Source organism: Mytilus galloprovincialis, chromosome 6 (genome assembly GCF_965363235.1).
Source record: "Mytilus galloprovincialis chromosome 6, xbMytGall1.hap1.1, whole genome shotgun sequence".
Classification (NCBI taxonomy): Eukaryota; Metazoa; Mollusca; class Bivalvia; order Mytilida; family Mytilidae; genus Mytilus; species Mytilus galloprovincialis.
In genome coordinates this window covers 68657769-68673738 of record NC_134843.1, presented here as the reverse complement: position 1 = coordinate 68673738, position 15970 = coordinate 68657769, and the positions used below count along the sequence as shown (strand labels likewise).

The window sequence follows — 15970 nt, the reverse complement described above, 5'->3', positions numbered from 1 at the left end:
ACCAAATGTTCTCTGGGTAAATGATAGCTGTGTCAGGCCAGATGCATATAATAATCTGTTTCCTATACTTGAACCAAATGTTCTCTGGGTAAATGATAGCTGTGTCAGGCCAAATGCAAAAAATAATCTGTTTCCTCTGTCCTTTATTGCACAAGAATGTGTTAATTGCATGTGTCATGCCTGGCCTGTTTAAGGATCAAATCTTCAATAAATTAAAACACCAAAGTTATGTAGAGATGGGACATGTTTCAAGAAACAGGTGTGAAATATAAAAAAAGGGGGTAGAGGAGTTTGTCAGGTCCCTTGAATTTAAAGAACTTTGTTTTATCATGTCATGATCATTAACCCTGAACTATATTATTTTAAGGTCTCCCCAAGTAAGGGGACTTTTAAGCAACATTTATAGAGTTGATATTCTTTTCGTCCTGTACTGCATGTACCTGGTATAGACAGTGGTGAATTTTATTCTTTCAGTGAAAAGTGCTACTTGAAAAAGTGTTATTGGTTAAGTGAAAACAGCTGACAATTCATTTAAAAGAAATATTACACATTATTAAAAATAAACGTTAGAGGTGTACAGTTTAAATATTTAAAAAAATATATGCTAAATATCTTTTTTCATAATTTGAGATGTTTTTTTACGTATTATATATAATCCCTGTGTGATGATGTGGGTGTAAGAAATTCAATAATGAGATACCTTATACCCTATTATCTTCCTCATTATCTCACTTCAATATAGCTTTTTTGCCAAAATTGTTTACAAGCTTTGTTGTGATGTAGGTTTGGAGGAATGTAAATAAACAATCAATTTTCGGTAAAATAAGGAAAAACAGATGTCAAAATACTATATTTGACCTTCACCTGAGTAAAGGGGAAGTTTTGTGAATACCTGTATTATATCGCTGTACATAATCCAAGACATATTTTGGGGGTATTTTGGATTACTCTTAGTCTATTCAGGTGTAATAAGGACTAACAAGGATCTACTACAAAGATTATCTGATTTTCTGTAGATTTATGTACCTTATAAAGCCTAAGGATTAAAGTGACACAGCAGATAAATTGTAAATATCAAGAAATTAGGTGAGTTTTAAAAAAAACATTTGTTTTTAGGGAATGTTTCTAAGGTAGTTAACACTTTAGGAATTTCCTCCTGACATGAAAGAAATATTTCAACTGTAATAATAAGGGATTTGCAAGAAACTATTTGAAGACAGATTTTTGAAAACAGCAATTAATCATCTTTATATAATGATCAGTTAGTAAGAGGGCTAAATAGTAAAATGCAATAATAAAAGAAATTGTTTGATATATATAATGCTTAAATAAGTGTATAAATGATACAGGTATGTTGGGAAAGATTTTGCAATATAAATAAAATGTTCCTTGTGTGAGCATCAATCTAGTCTTAGCACTCTTAAGGGAGCATCTAGGTCTAAATCTCAATGTATTTCTCAGATTGGTACATTTCACCTTTTTCACATCTTAATTTCATTTTATTAAAAAGTAATTTTAAGTTTTGACATTTTTATTTATCTTCTATACTGGTGGATTGTTTCATTAAAAACCTAAATCTTTTCTTCCTTGCCTTAGTAATTGATTGTATATAAATGAATCCACTGAACAATTCATATGTCCCAAAGGAAGACAACTCTACTAACAATTAAAAAGGGAGATAAGTAATGGAATGACAATGAATATTAGAAGCTACAAAGATGGCCATATCGAAACCTTAGTTGAAAAATACCATTCATTAACAAAATTGTATGTATAAGTTCAGAATTCAGACAGCTAGGTAAGAAACATTTGACGCTAGCTGAGATCAAGACTGAACTTATTTTTGGCCAGGTTGTATGAAACAGAAGAGTTGACTAAGTTCATGCATCTATAAATGTAAACCAATACATGTATCAGATTTCAGGAGACTGAGTTCTGTACTGTAGTGTCATAATAACTTAATAACATGGAAAATGGTGTAATAATTTATAGTTAATAGGACTTTATTAAGCTATTACTGTTCACCTAAAGGTCACTTGATATCATTTTTCTGACAGAACATATACATTTTGTAATTGGTATGTAAACTAGTTAGTTAGAAACATTAAGTGCCACTTAGACTTTCGTGTTGCATATTCTCTTGGTATTTTATAGTGATAAGGAATGATGGTCTGTAATATTTTAACATGTTTTATTTCATATTTCTGAAGTAACTTGGGATTGAAGTACTTATTGCAGTGTAATCCTGAAAATAAAGAATAAAAAACAAATCAAGAACTCGGTCAGAAGAAGATGCTGAGTACATACATTGCTATAGCAGCATATAATTTAAAAATATAACAAATCAAGAAGAAAAAAATTATGAAAGGGCCTTAAATTATACCAAATGACTTTGCAAACTATATATACTATCAGTCATGCACATACATGCATACCCACATTACCTGAAAGACTCCATGTAATTTGTGAATTTTTAGTTTGAAAATTTGAGATATAAATCTTGAATAAAGTGTATTTATAGCGAGGCCAGTGGGTCTCCAATCACCCCTATAGTTTGAGCTAAGCTTAAGGGCAATTGGTATCTCATCAGCATATATTCTACATCTTGCTTTATTCATATTTTCTAGATTGTAAATGCATTTTGAATATATCTATTACATGATTTGTAGATTAGAAAGATTATTTACACTAATCAGAACAAGTACCTTATTCTGTGCAATGTAAATTAATTGCTATCACATAGTGCAATGATAAAAACAGATAGGGAAACACATTTTCATGTTTTCCTATAAAAACAAGATAATTCTGACATGAAAGATATTTTATTATGGAAAAAATGGTATAAATCTTCTTGGAGATCTGGAAAAGCAAGGAAACATTTGGAAGATTTATGAATCATTTTGAAATTTACAATGATTGATATGAATAATTGTATGAAATCAGCATCATCATATTGACATCTGATAAATCAGACTTTTAGAAAATGGAAATGTAAGGCCCTGAAGGGATAATATGTGTAATATGGAACAATTTATACTTTTTATCAAGTTGGTCTTCAGGTCAACTAGAATTGTGCATGTGTCATGATCATTTTATAGGTTTTTTCTTAGAAAACCCCAATTCAAATGGATCTAGATTTGTTTGTAATGTCCTGGCGGTTTCTTTCAAGAATTTGTGAGCAGAAAATCAAAATGGCTGTTGTTATTACTGTCTATTAGTATATTATAGCTGACACCATGCACTATATGTGAATACACATTCAAAATATCTGTCCGGTTAAATGATATTTGAAGATTTGCTCAGAAGCTTTAGAAAGTTTGTTTTTACTGTAGACAGGGACAAATAACCAAATTACATTCCATGTGCAAAAGCAGTTATTTCCACTTGTTTCTATTAAGCCAAAATTTGTGTTTTAGGTAGATTTTTCCTATGAATTTCAGTTAGATATATATTACTTTTATTGGTGATCTTTCAGTGCATAATGTCATCTTCCAACTCTTCAAGTATTATTGAGTCCTCCAAAAGCAAAAAAATCATTTTTGACAATTTAAGGGAAAACAACATTGTTTTCATCTTCCAGTTGTTTTTGTTTTTTTACAAAAAACTGTCCTAGAAAGCTAAAGGATGGGGTTTGTTGCAATGTCTGTATGATACTAAGTGCATTATCTGGTAGACATATCTGTGATTAATATACAAAAACCTCCAGAAAGTTCAGCAATAAATGTACAACAAACTCATAGGTGAACATATGATGGTCTGACAGATATTACTTTCTAGGGTAATAAACATTGGGTTTATACAGTGCCTATGTAAGTAATGTGTATGGAGAGTAAATGAGGCTTGTGCACGTACACAAACACGTACATGTAGTGGGTAGAGGCTGGATATGTGTGGTATGATCTTCCACCAAAAATAAGAAAAGGGTTATTAATGTATTTTGATGTTTTGATAAATTTTGGGATAAGGGCAAGAATCTTAAAAAATGATGACATTTGACTCAGGATTGAATTAAAAGTACTTGGTTTAATTAACTGATGTGGAAGAGCATAAAATGTAACGAAAAAGATTGTTCAATGTTTAGGTGCTTTCACTTTTCCTGTAACTAAATTCATGCTCAATGCAATTTTATTTGTAAAAAACAACCTTTGTCAAAGATGCATTAATTGTTCAATCACTATTCAGACTCAGACAAATTGCTTTATGTACTATGAATTTAGGTAGACGCTTTACACAGAAAACGTTACTCTATCAACATTCATGTGATGAGCTCTTAACAGTTTCTCTTTTGAGTGTATATTTTGTCTGGAATAGTTTTATTTATTTTCATCTCAATTTTACAATTAAGACCTGGCTTCCAGTGCCAGAAACATCCTTTTGTTTACTAAATACTTATGATGCAGATGAGAAGCTGTTAAATCCAGCATTAAACTCTTTGAAGTTAAAGGTATCTCTGTTTTCTTACTTATCTCTGTTATGTGATATATGTAGGCACACTTTGTAGAATATACTAAAATGTGGGCATGAATTCTAGAATGGAATGATGAAAGTGGTAATTGTGGAAGTGGTAGCCATTTTGTCATTTCATGCTTGAAAAGAAACAAGTTCATTTGTAACCCTTATTGAAAATATTTGATAATTTGAACTATGCTTGTATATCTTTAATCAGTTTAATTTAGACTATACAATATAGATATATAGCAAAATATTATAAATTTGAAAGATAGTCCTGTATTTTGAAAACTTGCCATGAAATCAGATAAAGAATATTCTCATCGTGAATGTAACCTGTCCTCACAGTTATTGAATTACAACTGTTCAAACTATTTGAAAGCTTATCCCCTCTTTTACAGACCTGATGTTAAGAAGAGGGTGTTGACAGGGAGGTCTCTGATTCCCATGCATTCACACCCCCTCATTACCATGTTCCCTTACCCCTGTCCAGCCCCTTTAAGAATGTACTCCTTCAATGCATAATATATCTTCTGATGACGTATATCCTCCATTTTAGTGTATGCTTTTTTTGGGTGGTCATGTGACTATCTGTATAACAATAGACAGGCAATTAACACAATCATTTGTTAATGTAATGTGGAATGCTTTATGAAATATGTAATATGTTTTGATAATTATACCTTCAAATAAACATCCAGTTATCATGTGTTCATGCAGTACAACGCCTTGATCAGGTTTTCTAGGTTTGTTTGGTGTTTGTGGAGTATTTTTTTCGTAGATGTTTTTCGTAGGTGAAAGCTTTGTTTAGAGATTTTTGGCAACTTTGAGTATTGGATGGAGTAAGTGTGTGAGTCTGACAGAAGGAAGGGTATGGCAGGACATATAAGGTAATTACAAAGGCAAATTAGGGGCAAGTGTAAAAAGAGGAATGCCTGTTTTACCAGTGATGATCGAGCACTCCACACAATTGCTTATATCGATCATGCTTTTGGGGCTCAAATGATGATAACAGCTTTATTATTTGAGACATTAGATTTTAAAAGTTTAATCAAAGTTTAACTAGCTTATATATATATATATATATATATATATAAGCTAGTTAAACTTTGATTAAACTTTTAAAATCTCATATATATATATATATATATATATATATATATATAAGCACTGCATGAATGTTGGTTGATAATATTTTGACAACCTGACTACATAGTTACATGGGATCAAATAATCCAGCATGTTAATTTGCTAATGCCAAGTGTTATCATGTTTAATGGATTAATTTCATGTTCATGCTTTAACCTTTTTATATATTCATTATTTTCTACTGAAAATTAACAGCAGTTCATTTAAATTAAATTATATATATTACCTATTTAATTTTGAAATATGGGTATCAGATGAATATAAGTAGGTGGCATTACATATCTGTTTTATTTATTCCATAGAGTCTGTATATATTTGTCTAGATATTGCCAATTAGTTAATACAAGGCAGAAAATATGAATTATAGATATATGATAAAGTCTTGAGGGAATTCTTTGCTTACTTAATGGGGTATGCCTAATTTTTTTATTGCCAGTTGTATCATTTTTAAAGGTTTTTGAGTTATAGTTATGAATACTTATTAGTATAGAACAATATTTTTCATGTAGTTGGTAAAGAACTTGGAAGTACTTCAAATGTCCATAAAAATATGTCCTTGATCCATATATAGTCTAATGAATGTTTTAATTTTGTAGTTATACCCTCTGTTGTGAGTTAGAAAAGAGAGGGGTACACTGCTACCCCTGTGAAAATGTTCTAGAACAGACATTTAGTTTAAATATTTTATTTAGATAGAACTTTTCTAGGTCCTGGAAAAGTCTTGCACATAATAAGAACAGTTCTTGAATTCCTCACAGGGGTAATTAAGTCACCCTCTGACCATCAGAAGAAAACAGTAATTTCTTTCCTCAAATTTCACAGATTGTAAGCTTGATTTTACTTGTTTTAGTTGCTCTTTCTTAGTATGAGTACCAAAGAGTTAGTGTTGAAAAATTATATACTCAGGACTAATACAGGATGTTCACTTCGGTTTTTAATTTCTTAAAATCATTTAATAAAAGTGTTGTGAACTGGCTGTTTCTCAATCAGCTATATTGGCCCTCGACTCCGAAGAGTCTCGGGTCCAATACAGCTAACCTGAATCTATAACAGGGCCAATACATAAATAGCCAGTTAACAACACTATATATATAGTATAAACAATAGCATTGACAATTTACTAAATAATTGTTAAATGGTCTAAATGATTAAGTCTGTAAATTCTGTGAATACAAGGTTTGAATTTTTATTCTTTAGATATGATGTCTTTTATGATCTTTGTTTCTGAAAGACAATGATTTTTTCATTGTAATTGTGAATTTTGTTTAAAAAAAAACCAGGATTTTGATTTTATCAATAATTTAATTCAATTTGATGTTTGTTCACAAAACCATGTAAAATCAACAGGAAACAGACCCCTTCAATAAAAAGATATTAAAAAATAAATACGATTGAAATGTGATACAAAATTAAATATTGATAGGAGATTGGTTACATATTGAATAGTTCCCTTATGAATAATCATTGTCTCATTTCTGACAAACGCAGACTAAAAAACGTTTCACGATTTCATACATAATTTACTGATGGAATATAAATCTGCGATAAACCTTCCAATTTTCCAATCCCTGATCAAATTTCAAAGGGAATTTACAAAGATTGTTAAAAAAAATCGTTGTCATTTGATTTTGATATGCAGCCTGATGTGACAGGTTTTATCTAATGTATAGGGTATAATGATAATGGAAGAAGCTGTTTAGTTATTCAAAATTCATGGTAATAACATATTAAAAAAAAGTTTAGTGTTTCAAATAAAATGAATGGGCTATGTGTTAATTAAAGAGATAAAAACTCTGTTTCGCTTGGAAATTTATAATGCAGAAGATTGATTTAAACCTTTTAAGGCTAATTATAGACAGTGTTTTGCTTTTGAAAGGTTTTCAAAGGTGGTACATTGTCCATTATTAATGGTGAAATGGTTTAATCATGTCTTCAACAGTGGCGGATCCAGCCATTTTAAAAAGGGGGGGTTCCAACTATATGCTCTATTCAAATGCATTGATCGGCCAAAAAAAGGGGGGTTCGAACCCCCCGGACCCCCCCCTCCCCACTGGATCCGCCACTGTTCAAATTGAACTTGATCTACTAATCAATTAATAATTTTAATTCTTTATTGTCATATACTAAACAAGATGCTTGTGACAAATACAAATTATAACAACAATAACTGGCATGCTCCTGTGCCCTCTTCCATCCAGTGTACTCAAGAGATGTGATTGAAAGTTCGGGGAAATTTATAATCCACTGGATGAGTTCTTCATACACTCTTCATGAGTTATTAGACTCAAGACGTCACTATACTATTTTTTCTCCTGTATGAGTTAATCAGTTGTTTTCATCAATGTATAAAACTTCACACATGGCAAATTTTAGATTGCAAAACCAACTAAATAAACCCTAATAACACTTCAATTTTTACTGTGTTTTTACTTTCATTATTGTTATTTTATTAAGAAGAAAGCTCCCTTGTTGATCATATTAAGAGTTATCTCTCTTTGATAATCAAAAGTGACAGAATTTACTTACAGTGTCAACCCTTTGACCAATGATGCAGACGTTGATATAATTATAGATTTACAATTTATTCCATTTGAAGTCTACTTAAGGGAATGTATATATCAGGGAACTACAAACATGGATGGGTGTGCCACTGGACTAGTCGCTTTGATTTTTTTTAACATCAGAACATATCAACATTTCAGATAAGTAATAATAAGTTAGTTTTCCTGTACTTTTGATCTAAAATTCTCTTTCATCACAGAAAGCGCATAGACTTCAAACAGATGTGGACCATATAACAGAATTACTACGTGTTTGAAATGAACTCCCAACTCAATTACGTTCTTGTAGTATTGGACTGCTCAAAGTTCCGCTAAGTATGTGAAAACATAAAAAAAAAAAGAAAATTGATATTGCGATAATGATAAAAGGTGACTCCATAGGGAAATCAGAATTCTATCATAGTTTTATTCACCTAATAAGGGAAGATTTTTTAAATGGTTTATTGCTTGCAGGATGACTGATAAACTCCTTATATTCATAATTTTGCATATTATTAAATTAACTCTTTTAATATTTCTGTATGTTAATTTGATTTCACAATTTTTGCAGCATGTTATAGTGATGTCAATTTTAAATTAAAAAAAATACATGCACATAACAAAATGTCAATTTCATTATACATATGTAAGAATTATTTAAATGGTTTAATGTTTGTTTTCTGATTGCAGTTCTTAATGGGGTCACTTAACTTTGAAAAGAAATTAAATTATTATTATTCACATTTTGATAAAATTGTCAATCTTGATAATTTAGAGTTAAAGAAAAATTTAACAAAACCAAATTTTATTCATAGTTTTAAATTTCAAATTTTCGATTGATTTGTAAATTTTAATAGATATATATAATTTTAATATTTTTCACATTACATGTAATTGTCAACCTGAATTCAATTTTTCTCTCTATTTATTAGTGAGTGATGTACATGTAATAGGTTTAAAGAAAAAGATACCTGAAATACCTTGTTATATATAATGTTTTAAAAAATGTTTTTACAGTTGTATAATGTGTACATCTCCCCTGTGGGTCATGGCTGACCATAACTTATACAATATGACATATATATGGTCAGTCATTAACAGTCAATATTCATTCATTTCATCACTTGGAACTTGTGTTTATACCTTCTTACATGACATAAGTGCCATGTTTTATGCTGTAACTTCAGAGTTGTCTCCCTTAAGGCATTAGTAGTCGCCTGCCAAAAACTGGTTTGGAGGTTTTATGGGAATATACAAAAGTGCCATATTAAGTCAGTTCTAGGACATGTAATAATATCTGAACCATTTTTTAACAAGGGTTATGTTTCCTATTTTGTTCTGCTTATAGACTTAGGAATTAAAAGTTTTACGAGTTTGAATAATTTTGTTCATTTTAAACTGGGACTATAGTTTCAGTTTTAAATGATTTAAATATCTTTAACACCAATAACAATGTGATGGCAATTGCTATTGTGAAATAACATAATTTCAAAACTGGATTCTGCAAATAAAAGTAATGAGGATCAATTGTCCTTAGATTGATCCCAAAGTGTAACTCTGTCTTGCAGGTTCAAGGTTCACCTATTCTGTCCTAACACAGTAGCCTTCATATGTGAACTGGCTCTTTAGCTTTGTTTTGTTTTTCTGCAGATGAGGTAATTCAGTATTGATGCATCAGAAATAACAAAAACCATTATAAACAAATGCAATAATTCTACACTGTATTGATCTAGATTTGTTATCTGAGCTAGAAGTGTGAACAGCCAGCAATTATTTCACCAAATTACTGCACAATTAGCATCAATTCATGGATAATTTGCGTTTTTCTGTGTTAGCAGAAAGCAATGACCTTTTTGTAGTACTGCAAACATACTTCTCAGAATAATAGTAAAAGAACTTAAAAAAACAAACAAGTTGTTTACTTTAAATTGTTGTAACATTGTTAAAAATAACCTTAAGGGATTATAAAGACTTAAGAGGTTAAAGGAGGACAATAGATTTATAGGGTGTATAATTAGCTTCAATAAAACATTATGTAAGAAAAAATGAATATTAAATGCCAGATTGTCTAAATAGTTGTATTTAATAAACATTGTACACTTTGAGATGCCCCCTTTAACTTTGATCAATGAAAATACTATGAAGATAGTGAGAAAGTGTTGAGAATGTTGTGACAAATTTATTGATCTGGAAATGACATCCCCAGAGTGATTGGCAGAATACTAGATGTACATTTTATTGTTAGATTCACTCTGGTGTATAGTGTTAATCTGGTTGGAGTAGTCATTTGTGTTTGGAAATAATTTGGAAGTCTGTGTAATATAAAAATGTTGGATTTAGATCTTTTCAAAAAGGTTTGTTAATATTTATATTACTACAATACAATAGTTGGGTTTTTTTTGTCAGAAAAATAATTGTGAACTTTATATTTTTTTTCTGAATTTGCTAGTGATATTTCTGTAAGATATAAAGTTAGGAAAGGTGTGCAGATGTTCAATTTGTAGGACAACCTACACCTGCTTCTGTCTAATAATAAAGGGGAATTTAATGGGACTCATTTTGCATATAAAATCATCAAATTGTTAAATGAATATTCAGTGGATTCTCAGTGACTATTATAAGATTTTAAACAAAATAAAATAGATTTTTCCTGTTTGGAGTTTATAACAAATGATTTATAATATATAAATATCAGATTGAATCTGTTTAGAGGTTTTTCACTTTAACTCCAGTGAAATATTTATTTTCATCTGCGGATAAAGACATTTCATTCTATTTCTCAGTTTATAATAATTAGTTAAAGATCAGCATTTTATCATGTTTATAGCTGCATCAATACTTCAAAGCTTATATAAATATGTACGTTTAGGGAGCTTTATGAATTTGCAGAAAACCATATTGTGCTAATACCATATGTAAGATAAACATTTTGAAAATAAATGAAATGTAGTTTTATAATAATAAGGTTAATAAACATGAAGCAATTAAATGAGGTTATTTTTTTTTATTATGGCTGAGATTTGAAGGGGAAAATCATTTGTCAATTATGGATAAATAAATACATTAGGTTTCTATAAGGACTTTAAAAGTTCTATCCTTTGCACAGGTTGTTGGATGATACCACAGTAAAACCTGCAATTTGCAAGATTTTGAAGAAAACAGTTTTATCTTGTTTACCTTTGCGTTCTTGTTGCACTTATCATAAGAATGGTGTTTAGAAATTTGAATAAATATACTTATGTTTTGTTGTTTTTAAGTTTCTTTGAATTGAAAAGACCACCAATATAATGTTGATTTATGTTGGTAATTAGGATGAAACTTGAATTTTAATGATCACTTACACATCAGAAGTGATGAACAGTAGTGTTTGTCTGTCAGATGGAACTCGAAAGTTCATCTAATAAAAAAATTGAAGAAAAAACAAAAATTTGGCAGCACCTGCTATGTAGCAGATTCCTGAGGTACAATTAAAGAACAAATCATTAAATCAATGGGAGGAAATATGAACTTGTTAATTACTTGAGTAATTGAATATAATTGATATTAAAAAAAGGGTGGATCAGGTAAATTGAAAATCAATAAATATCAATAGCTGTAGGTAATTTGTTACTCATCTCTCTAGATGGTGATTCAGGGAAACAGCTGAGTCAAAAACATTTTGACTAATTGATATTTTTAAGATCTATAAAAAGCGATCTGAAGATTGATAGGCCTGACAATGATGAGAAGATTTTTGATGGGAGCTTGTTAGATGTAACATAACTTTTTGATTTTCAGTTGAATTTTTCTAATTCCAGGAATTGTCTGTCAGTCTGGAGGATAAAGGAGGGGAAAGTGTGCCTCTGAGGGGTAAGATATATGTACTTTTAATTATCAGGTTTGGAAAGGTGACAAATTTTTAAAGTTTTATGTGTTTGAAAAAACTTATAAAATTATATACATGATGTACGTAGTTTTCAAACTGAAAATATGTGTTAAATTTTTTTTAAAATTTAAATTAAGACTTCATGTAAATGTTTTAGTTTGGCAATTTGAATTACTACGTTTTATTTAAAAGACTTCTAAAAAATGTATTTGTCACTTTACCTTTGCTATTTTAAATAATAAATGTTTAGTTAAATGTCATATTTTAACAGTGGAGCTACCTCCTCCAAAGATGGAGTCACACAACAACAAGTTACTAACATTGGACAACAACCTGGAAAAACCTGATCAGTCAGAGGAAAAAGACAAGACAGGAACAGAAACAGACAATCGATTAAGTATTGAGGTATGAACAGATTCATCACAGAAGAAGTTAATTTTAGGCCATGTTGGGTACTGTGATCAAAATTACCCCCGTGTTTGTTATATCCAGTTTTGACAGATATGTTGTCATTTCAATCATGGAAGTAAGATGAATATATAATACTTCAAAGGTTAAATGTACTTGTACAGGACACCTCATATATAGAATCATATTCAAAACAGTGTAGCTGTGGCCATTGATTGACGACCTTAAATTATCCCATTGTCTGTGAAGGTTTGTCTGTAATGACCACTGCTTACTACTTACTTATTATAGAATTTAAACTGTGGGGTCACCAAAGGTTCTTAACGCCTTTAATATTAAAATAATTCGAAAAATGAATCAGAAATAACTTTATGTTTTGATTTATATTATTGATACAAATCAAAATGTCGTGTTATTCCTGATTAGATTTTCTAATTACTTTATTTAGGTGTTGAGAACCTTTTGTGACCCCACATTTTAAGTGTCTTTAACAAGTACATAGTGAGCAGTAGTCGTTACAGACAAACTTCACCTAATCTGCCCCAGTCAATGGGATAATTTAAGGTCGTGAATCATGGGCCACAGCTACACTGTTTTGAATATGATTCTATATTGATAATTTAGATAAGAAATAGTTTTACTGTTTTGTCTGGTGGTTAGTATCCTGAGTATTGCATCAAATCTTTGTCAACTATTCACATGAGTAGAGCTTAAATGGTATGACATTTCAAATTTGAAGGTCAAAAGTCAGTATTCAATTGACACCCCTCAGTATAGTAAAGCATTTGCAATTTTAAAGCTCCAATTTGGAAGAAGTCTTCATCAAATACTGATAACTATATGTAATGATTTGCTTGGGGAGAAATTTATAACATTTTTTAAGGTCAGAAGTCAAAAGTTACAGTAGCAAAATTACTTTGGACTTTAATTTTATCTTGTGTGCATTGTACAGCTCCCCTTTCCCATCCTGCAGTCTCCATCAAATTTCAGTCAGTAACCTAAAATAGTATATATACTATTAGCAATAGGACATGTAGGAAGAGCTTAATTGCAAGGTCAGATATCTTTTCCCGTTGAACATTAATTCAGTCCTATCAGAGCATTCATGGGATACAAAATGACATAAAATCTGGATTGAGCACTGCAGATGTTCAGCGTTACCCTTTGAGCTAAAAATAATTGTAAATGTTGATACACCATTGTCCTTTTGTTGTTGAAGATATAAAATGACATACTCAGAAATGCATCAAAAAGTTTCCGACCTAGAACGAATTCCTGTGGTTAAAATACACAAATTAATGGTTATCACATTTTTTGTCTATGCATGATTTACAAATTAGGTCATTGTGATCATGACCTTTTGTGATTTACTTTGTAAAAACAGAAACCGCTCAGAAGTAAATAAAAGTATAAATAAACCTTTATTAAAAAGAACTTCTCTGAATCAAAGGGAGATTTAATGTTTAATGGGTAATAGGGGAAAAATATATCGGAATCAATTTAAATATATTCCATTACGATCGGTAGGTAAACAAACTTGTTAAATACAATTTTGTACTTTGAAGTGAAATTTGTATCATGTTCCATTAAGCTTTATATGCCATCTTTAGGGTGTAATGAAAAACCCATTTCTTTTATCTACAATGTTTTAAAAGATACTCAGTTTATTTGATGAAAGAGAGATGTGAAAGCAAATGATCAAGAAGTTTCAAAAGCTTTCAGATGCATTCAGTATATATTTGTACTCTCAGAAAAGCGCAGATTTATAACGATGGCTAAAACAGGTGTAAATAAAAAGAGAGAGAGAGAAAAAAGAATGTTTTACAGTAATGGTATTTATAGGATAATTTAATGCTTCATTGTGGAGTCCGTTTGATCAATATTTCCTTTTGAGTTCCGTTCATAGGTGAGGTGGTGCGTGAATATCTACTTGACTTCTGAGACATCTGTTGAGAACATACCGATGGATGTGGGTTGGTACAAGTAAGAAGGGTAGATGGTACATAGTGGTTCTAGTAGATAACACAGAATAATTAATGAATAGGCAATAACTTTCCATTGAGGCAGATGTCATTAAACAAAAAGTATAACTTTCAAAAGAATGAACATAGATCCTACTTAGATCGTCTATAAATTCAGTTTATTATTAAATTTTCTATAGGTGTTTTTGAGTTCATTTACTTACTAAAATTTAATAGTTGTAAAAATTGTATTTGTCCGTGAAATTTTTAAGTATATTATAAATTCTAGTGATATTTATGAAAAATAATTGAAAGTATGTGCAAAGTTTAAACAGTTAGTTCTTTTAAATATGCACTAAAATTTAACGGTTGAAGGATTGTTGAAACATAATTTTCAACAAAAAAGAGAAAAAAAAAGTATAATTTTGACACATTTTATGACTGGGAAATTATGTGGGGGCATGCAAGTATGAAGTAGATATTTTATGTGAGAGATGTGGTTCTGGTTCTTGCAAACACTCTGTATATATAGATTGTCCAATAATTTGAAAGTTTACCAAAATCACATGATGTATATTTAATTATTTGTTGTGACATAATTCCTGTTTACGTTTTGTATTTTCACACCTTAAAATATGCATAAATTTTTATTGAAAGTTCTCATTCCTTTAAACTGTTATACTAAGCATTAATTGACTGAGGTCTTTATAATCTTTGACAAAGTTGGTGAGTCCTAGCTTGTGTATTGTTATTGTTGGTTTTTTTTTCTATCTTAACTTGGATACTAATAAAAATGACCCTTTTTACTGGTCATTTGCTTAAAAATTGAAGCTTGATAAGTTATGCCCCTCCCATAATAATAAAACAAAACTATAAAACTTTCATCACACTGTTACACCTCTATGACATTTGACCATATAGGTAAACATCACAGGAAGGCTTTTATTTCTCATGTAGATATTTGTAAACAATAAACAATACATAAATTGTCCATCAATTTAGTAGTTACACTTAATGCCCTTAGTAGTATATAGTCAGGCTGTCTGTTGACCCTCGACCTTTGATGTCCAGCTATTAACACTGTTCTGTTAGAAATGAAACATTTTAAACCTTAATTCAATTGTCCAAGAGGATCAGTTGGAAGCAAAACCAGGTTCAAATTACCACTGATGTTTTAATCTATTGACTTCATAAAACAAAAGGGACTAAACTGCTTAAAGATAATATAAAGGCAAATTTTGGGAGAAAAAAATTTGCAAGTGGATAGTGGGAGCTGACCTACATGTTTTTGCTCTGTATGTAAATATTTGACTGGCAATTATTGTTATTTGTTTTGAAAATTTGATTTGTTGATGCATTACCCCTTTTTTGTCCTCCAAATATTTCTCTTATAGTCCATTCTTGACAAGGACAACTTAAGCTGACCGAGTTTGACCAGTATATTTTTACTTGAATAATGTGGTCACTTTGACACATTAATGGTCAGTCATTGATGATCTTTTGATGATCAGAAATAACAATTTCCGTTTGATGATCAAAACATCAAAAATATAAACAGGACCATAATGTTAGTTTTATATGTACAATATTTATCATTG

General features: G+C 30.2%; 1 protein-coding gene across 6 annotated transcripts in view; it reads left to right on the top strand.

Moving 5' to 3' along the window:
- Positions 1–15970, top strand: part of LOC143080175 (protein naked cuticle homolog 1-like) — a 71973-nt gene that overhangs the window by 32002 nt on the left and 24001 nt on the right. For 3 of the 6 annotated variants that reach the window (XM_076255902.1, XM_076255901.1, XM_076255904.1), the window contains 2 exons: positions 11936–11987; positions 12275–12408. In XM_076255902.1, the coding sequence (XP_076112017.1) occupies positions 11936–11987; positions 12275–12408 (186 nt within the window). Of the gene's footprint in view, positions 1–951; positions 1087–5193; positions 5340–10310; positions 10493–11935; positions 11988–12274; positions 12409–15970 lie in introns of those variants that run through there. The other 3 variants (XM_076255905.1, XM_076255906.1, XM_076255903.1) reach the window with 3 other exon arrangements.